Consider the following 7544-nt stretch of genomic DNA (forward strand, 5'->3'; position numbering starts at 1 on the left):
GAAATATCAATTTACGCCGGGCTCGGTGGCTCACGACTGTAATCTCAGCACTTTGGGAGGCTGAGGCAGTTCAAGACCAGCCTGGCCAACATGGTGAAACCCCATCTCTACTAAAAATACAAAAATTAGCCAGGTTTAGTGACGGGTGCTTGTAATCCCAGTTACTTGGGAGGCTGAGGCAGGAGAATCGCTTAAACCCAGAAGGTAGAGGTTGTAGTGAGCTGAGATGGTGCCACTGCACTCCAGCCTGGGTGACAGAGCGAGACTCCATCTAAACAAAAACACACACACACACACACACACACACACACACACACACACACACACACATAAATTTACCTACATATCACAAACTAATAATGTGAATATTCTGAGACAGTCAGTAGAATCCAAACCTTTAATCCCTGCACTAAATTATTCCCACTTACAGCACTAGTCAGTCATTACCAACACAGTAAGAATTAGTGTCTGCTCTCCCTTGAGAGTAAAATTGAAGGGAAGTGAGGAAAGCTAAAGCTAGGACAAAGTTCCTAGTCTTTTTCCAAAACTGGCCTCACTGCCAGCCCCACGCTCCCACCCTCCCCCACCCCCTTGGACAATCCCTGCAGGCAACATTGCCTGCAAGGGTCAGCTTGAAGGCTCAGGGCTTCTGTAAAGCTTCAAGGAAGTCGGAAGAGGCTTTGCAGGAAGCAGGCTAGAAGGAGCCCTGGAGAGAGGGGAGTGGGCCCAAGCCCAGAGTAGGAATGGCTCTCACCTTTGAGCATGGCCATGATGACAGGGGTCTGCTTGATCTCCTGCCACGAGGGCAACGGCTCCTTGTCTGGGTGCTGCACGTGGCACATGGAGTTCCTGGTCCTCTTGGCTAGTTTCATGGCTGTGGCTGGGGAAGGAGCAACAGCAGCTAGAGCAGGGTCTAAGCAGCAGGCAAGGGGATGGGGAAGCCCTGCCTGAGAACCCCTCACCCCGCCCCAGACACCGAGGAGTCTGGGAAGGAAGGCGGTTCTCCGGCTTGAGCAGCTGAGACTGTTCGGAGCACAGCCAGCACAGGCCCCAGCAGTCTGGAGCTGGAGATGACATCACGGCAGAACTTGGACGGTGAAGCTCGGAGTGTTTATTTCTCCTGGTTGCTGTGGCGCCTGAATTGTGGCGTAGAAATTCTATGCTGGGAGCTTAGTTATGGAACCCTGACTATCCCACTTCCCCCACCACCAACCAGGACCCTGGGGCAGGGAAGGGAAAGGGAGAGGTGGCATCACATCCCAGCCAGTGCTTCCTTCCCAGTGGGTGCCCTAAGGTTGGGGAAAGGAATGGAAAGCGTGGATGGGTTATGGGTGAAGGGTTTGTGCAGCACACACAGCCCCCTGGGGGCTCCCTAGCCCCTGCCTCTCCCACCTACCTCCCCAGGCTCTGGACATGCCCTCCCTTCTGTCAAAGTCTGTTTTTCCCTTGGCAAAGGATCAAGTCAACTCTCACTAAGGTGTGACTGTCTGATAGCTCCGTCCCAGAGTCCTACCCCAGGGCATGATATCTTTAGAGATCCATGTCGAGCTCAAGGGATACAAACAGGAATGGGAGGCAAATAAAGTGGATGGAGGGGCGGTGCTGAGCCCTCAAGGGGTTACTTCCTGTGTGTGTGACCGAGAGCACTCCTTTGGCAAGGGAGCAGTCAGAGTTGGGGGGCGACATGAGAGGACATGTGGAAGGGGAGGGAAGGTGGCCAGCCGGGCTGACTGATAGATGTGCCCCAGGCCTGAGGAGGTGCTGGGAACCTCTCCATTCCTAAAAACCCAGGAGGCTTTGGGGCCCTGGGGCCTGTCACCTCCACTGATTCCTGACTCAGACTGGGGATTTGATCTGAACCCGGTGAGCTGCGTCCACCTCCGGAACCAGATGCCTGCTGGCTTTAGACAGGGGGCCTGTCACCACCCAGGACACCATTAAGGAAACTAGGGCCCAGAAAGGATCAGGGACTTGACCAAAGTCTCCTGTCACATCAAAGTAGCAGAGAGAGAACCAGGACATGAGACCCAGGGCTCTCCTTGGATCACAGTCTCTGACTGAATAGAAACCAAGCCGTGCTCAATGCCTTCCAGCCAGCAGGCACAGTGAAGGCTCAGAGCAGCAGGCAGGACAGGTGTGCAGGCGTCCAGAGGCCCCCGAGGGACCGCAGGCCTCACAGCAGAGGACAGGGGCCCATCCCCTCCCCAGCAGCAGCAGACCCTCTGTGTGCCCCGCATGCCCATGGGGCAACCGAGCCTCTGATTTCTCGGAAGGGAGGCCTGGGCCAGGCTGAGGGTGACCCAGCCTTGGTGGCCTCGGGTCAGGGCCAGTGCTGCCTCCTCAGCCCCATCCACGTGAGCTTTTCCTGCAGGAGGCTGTGAGCCCTGATGGTCCGCCAGTGCTGACAGGGCCGGATCTGGGGCTGGAACCCCCACCCTCCTGGTGAGGGGGCGGTCTCCAAGCATTTCAGGCCTGGGGAGCCCCCTGCCTTCCTCCCCGACTGCTTCTGCCCATCATCCTGGTGCAGAGCTGTTTGGGAAATCAAGTCACCCCACACCCCAGCAGATCACAAGCCACCCCAGTTTGTTTCCTGTGCTCCCTTCCCTCCACCTCTGACAGACCCAGCTCGCCCCTCCAAAGTCCCCAGACTGTGCTCTCCTATAAAATGCATCATTCCTCTGGGGCCCTGGTGTCCAGGGGTGCCCCCCAACACCTCCTCAGGGCTTCTGTGGATCCCTCACTTGTAAACCTAGCAGCCACGGCTCAGGGCCACCTCTACCCCACTTTTGGCCACCTCCAGCCCACCCCAACTCCTGCCATTACCCTGATGGCTCAGGCCTCCCAAGGTCCACCACGAATGCCCTGGCCTCCCCGATCCCAGACCTCCCCATGTGCAGACCCCTTCACTCCCTTGCAGCCCGGACCCCACTGCCATCCTGGGCTTCCCACCACTTCCCGCAGCACTGGCAGCCGGTCTCCCTGGAAGGCCATCCCCTGCTTCCATCGCTGAGACCCCACCGCTGACCCTGCCCTCCCTACACTTCCTCCTCGTCCTTCAGGCCCCTCCAGACTTCACCACCCTCCTCGTCCAGCCGCTTTCCTGGAACATCCCAGCCCTGCGTCCCCAAGGTTGGCCTTGTCCATCTGCACCAGGCAGCTAAAGCTGCTGGGGACAGTCTCACGGCCGGAACCCTGGACCTGCCCTCCTTGCCACCTGCCAGCCACCTCACCTCTGGGCACCCCACCCTCCCTACTTCCCCACCCCCAGAGGTCATCCCCAGTGTGGTTCACTCTCCTCTGTATGCCTGGCTGTCCCTCAGTCCCCGTCCACCTGCCCCATCAGGCTGGGCTCTGAGAAGCACCCCTCACGATGGCCTCAGAACCACCGCGTCTGCTATCATTCGCTCCCACTTCCCAACTGGGACGCTGTGGATTGGACAAGGACTCCCCACGATGGCCTCAGAAACACTGCGTCTGCTGTCATCTGCTCCCACTTCCCACCTGGGACGCTGTTGGACAAGCACCCCCCACGACGGCCTCAGAACCACCGCATCTGCTATCATCCTCTCCCACTTCCCACCTGGGGACGCTGTGGATTGGACAAGGACCCCCCACGATGGCCTCAGAAACACCACGTCCACCGTCATTGCTCCCACTTCCCACTTGGGACGCTGTTGGACAAGCACCCCCAACGACGGTCTCAGAACCACCGTGTCCCCTGTCATCCGCTCCCACTTCCCACCTGGGACGCTGTGGATTTCACCCCTCTCCTTGGACTTGCGCCTCTCATCTGGCTCCTCCTGTCACACTCTAGATGTCCTAAGTCCCCTCCATCTATTCAAAACTGTCCCTCCCCCGCCCCCATGCTTCTCCGTCCCCACCTGTTCCTCTCTGCCCAGCCACAGACCACCTTCCCCACAGAGGCGTTTCCCAGTCATCTCTATTCCCACCTCCCGCTCACACTTGCTTAGCAGGAGTTGGCTCTGGGCCCACTGTGCCACCCGAACCAGGCTTAACTCCATGCCTGCCACCTGCAGGTGGCACCTGCCTCCCAGGGACACTCTTCTGCCTCTTCTGCACGGTCTCTCTGCCTCTCTCGGCAGCACTGGCCCCAAATGCTGGCCCCGCCCCGCTCCTGCCACCCCTCCTGCCGGCTCCAGAATGCCCTCCTGCTTTCCTCCGGTCTCTCAGATGCTCCTGCTCCGCGCTCTTCCTGGCTTCCTTCCTCAACCTGACCTTTCAATGTTGGCGTTTGCTTATTCATTGCAAAGGGGAAACCGTAACTTTACAGGGGAGAGGGCTGGCAGGCATCACCTCAGCCAAGTGATGCAAGTCAGCATCCCGATGATGACCCTATGGATGGGTGCATCTTGTTTGTTTTTTGAGGGTTTGTTTTTTTTTTTTTGGAGACAGAGTCTTGCTCTGTTGCCCAGGCTGGAGTGCTGTGGTGTGATCTCAGCTCACTGCAAGCTCCGGCTCCTGGGCTCAAGCGATTCTCCTGCCTCAGACTCCTGAGTAGCTGGGATTATGAGAGCCTGCTACCATGTCCAGCTAATTTTTGTATTTTTAGTAGACGGGTTTCGCCATGTTGGCCAGGCTGGTCTTGAACTCCTGACCTCAAGTGATCTGCCTGCCTTGTCCTCAAGGTGCTGGGATTATAGGTGTAAGCCACCGCACCCACCCAGATGTATGTCTCTTGATAGGCTCTGTAAGAAGAGAACGGCTTCACTTCCCAGGCGTTCCCACCATGATGCAGAACCTGAATCTAATCATGAAGAAACCAGACACACTCAAACCAAAAATCACCTGCAAAAGAACTGGCCTGTATCTGTCAAAAAGGGCAACATCACAGAAGACAACGAAACACTGAAGAACCGTGCCAGATGACGGACACCCGGAAGACAGGATAACTAAATGCAATGTGGACGCTGGGGTTTTCTTTTGCTATAAATGATACTATTGGGCCTCAGGTTTCTGCCAGTCTGCCTGGCATGGTGCTGTTCATCACTGTCCTGGGTTTGAGTCCCAGGTTACAGGCTGAGCGAATGCCGGGCCTGTGTGTGCTGGAGCCACGGCATCCCTGTTTCACTGAGAGCCTCCGTTTCATCTGAGGCCAGGACACTGTCCCCAACACACACGCTTCCCAAGGTTGTCAAGAGACCAGGTGAATGTTTTGTAAACTGGGAAGCCCCAGCAGAGACGTGTGAGCCGGGATTACTGGGAGAGATTACCGCCCTGCTGGTTGCCAGGATTACTGGGAGACATTACTACCCTGCTGGTTCCCGGGATTACTGGGAGACATTACTGCCCTGCTGGTTGCTGGGATTACTGGGAGAGATTACCGCCCTGCTGGTTGCCCAGATTACTAGGAGAGATTACTGCCCTGCTGGTTGCAGCTATTTTCCAGTCCCGTGTCTCTCTGCCCAGCCAGCAACAAGGCAGGGGGAGGCTCCCAGCTAATCCCAACTTGAATCTCAGCTGTGGGCGGGAGTGCCCTGTCTGGAGGCTCCACAGACATCTGTGTAGTTGGAGAACAGGGAAGATGGGGAGGGGAAAGGGCGGGGGAGATGGAGCCGGCAGAGATCTTCACCCAAATTTTTGATTCATAGAGCAGAAGCCTTCTCTATTCTTTTTTTTCATTCCTGAAAAGAAAGCTCTTTTCCTCCAAACACAGTCTTCCAACAGCCCTCTGACCCCAGGCCCATAGCTGGCCAGTAATTAGTCCCTAACGAGGACCAGGTGCCCTGGTGACTTGAGGAGAAGGAAAAACAAGGAACAGGTTGTGGAATCAATGGCTTCACCGCCACTGAGGCCTGCCTGGCACAGCCTCCATCCCAGGCCTCCTAGGGTACCCGGATGGAAGCGCTTAGGTTTGCCTAGATCACTACAGAACAATAGTCATTTGTTTCTTAGTCAACCACGGCAGGCATTTATTGCACACCTACTGTATGCAGCAGCCTCTGGAGGGGACGTTTCAAGCTTTGCCACAAGGGAGGTGATACGTGTAAAGCTGTATGTAAACCATGAATCACAGGGATGTACAGGATGACAGAGACAGAGGAGAAATGATAAGCATTTATTGAGCACCTACTGTATGCCAGGCCCTGGGCTAGGCACTTGAGGTACATTAAAGCATTTAACCTTCATCAATCCAATTTCACAAATGAGGAAACTGCCACAGAGAGGTGAGGGGACTTCTTCAAGCCAATTAGGAGAGCTGGGATTTGAACCCAGGTCTCTCTGGTTTCAAGACCAGTACTCATAGCCCCCCACACACACAGATCAGGCACCATCACACCTGAGCACTGCACTTAGGGTCAAAGACCTGACCCCACCTCTGAGCAGCTATGTAAACTAACTCCAGTCCCTTAATCCCGCTCAGCCTCAGTTTCTTCATCTGCAAAATGAGGCTCGGTTTCGTTGCAAAGTATGAAGTGCTGTACATACTGTGGGATTGTCACTGGTCAAAGGCAGGAGCTGGCAAGAGGGCACAAGGTGGGGCTGTGCTGGAGATGGGCTGGAGCAGACAGATGGAGGGACCCAGACAGAGGAAGGAGACCAAGGCCGGTTAGCACTGGGACTGGACAGAGAACAGGCAGAGCCTCTAGGCCCCGGAAGCTACAATAACATGGCCTTTCTGCCTTTTCTCCTCCTGTTTGGGACTAGGCTGATGTTGCTGCCTGGAGGGGAGCCAGCAGAAGGGCCCTAGCCTGAAGCTGTTAGGTAGGAGCTAAATCCAGGGCCAGATTTCCAGGAGGCAGCCTTGGGAAGTTGAAACACCCAGATTCAGGGGTCAGGAAGCCTGGGTTTCTAGGCCCCAAATGGCCAGGGACCTACTTTCCACCTGGAGCCTTGTAAGAAACACTTTCAACTTCATCTACACTTTCCTGCTCCATACAATGGGGAGGCGGTAGTCCTCACCCACCTTGTAAGGTGATTTTGAAGCAAATGTCACTGCCTTCGGGACTGAGAATTTTTCTGCCCTGTGAGGAAGTCCAGACACCTCTCCTTTTCAGACAGGGAGACTGAGGCCCTTCTGGGCAGAGAAGGTCACGGTTGCAGCCGCGGGCAGTGCGCCACAGGACCTTGGGCGGTGCCCCTGGAGTCTGCAGAAGTTCCCAGGAGGCAAAGCAGCCCGAAGGCCGCCTGTGACCGTGGTGGCTGTCTGTCCTTCCTTCTAAGGCTGGAGTGCGCCTGTGGAGGGGTCTCCTGAGCTCCCGAAAGGCAGAAAGGCGGGAAGTGGGGGCTGGCCCAGCTCGTGCCTCCTCCCCTAGGGGGTCTCCCGGGCTCTTGGGGTCAGAGTTCAGGGTGTCTGGACCTCTCTATGACTTTGTTCCAAGTCTTCAGGGTGGGGCTGTGGTCTGGCGCAGCTGTAAAGGCCCCCTCACCCCTGCCCCGGTGAGAAGCAGCCCGCACGGGCCCTTTAAGGTTGAAGGTGGGGGCAGATGGGGGAGCCCAAGCCTGAAACCCGAGCGCGCGCGCGGGTCCGCGCCTGCCCCGCCCCCGGAGTTAAGTACGCGGACACCCAGAGCCGGCCCGCGCCC

General features: G+C 56.7%; 1 protein-coding gene across 1 annotated transcript in view; it reads right to left on the bottom strand.

Moving 5' to 3' along the window:
- ODF3L1 (outer dense fiber of sperm tails 3 like 1) overlaps nt 1-1092 on the bottom strand; it is a 4042-nt gene extending 2950 nt beyond the window's left edge. The window contains exon 1 of the mRNA XM_032267287.1: nt 755-1092. Coding sequence (XP_032123178.1) covers nt 755-872 — 118 coding nt within the window. The 5' untranslated portion in view covers nt 873-1092. The remainder of the gene's footprint in view (nt 1-754) is intronic.
- Between the last annotated feature and the right edge of the window lie 6452 nt (nt 1093-7544).

The sequence above is a fragment of the Sapajus apella genome, unplaced genomic scaffold (genome assembly GCF_009761245.1).
Source record: "Sapajus apella isolate SASKATOON/1434 unplaced genomic scaffold, GSC_monkey_1.0 scaffold168, whole genome shotgun sequence".
In the NCBI taxonomy this organism is placed as follows: domain Eukaryota; kingdom Metazoa; phylum Chordata; class Mammalia; order Primates; family Cebidae; genus Sapajus; species Sapajus apella.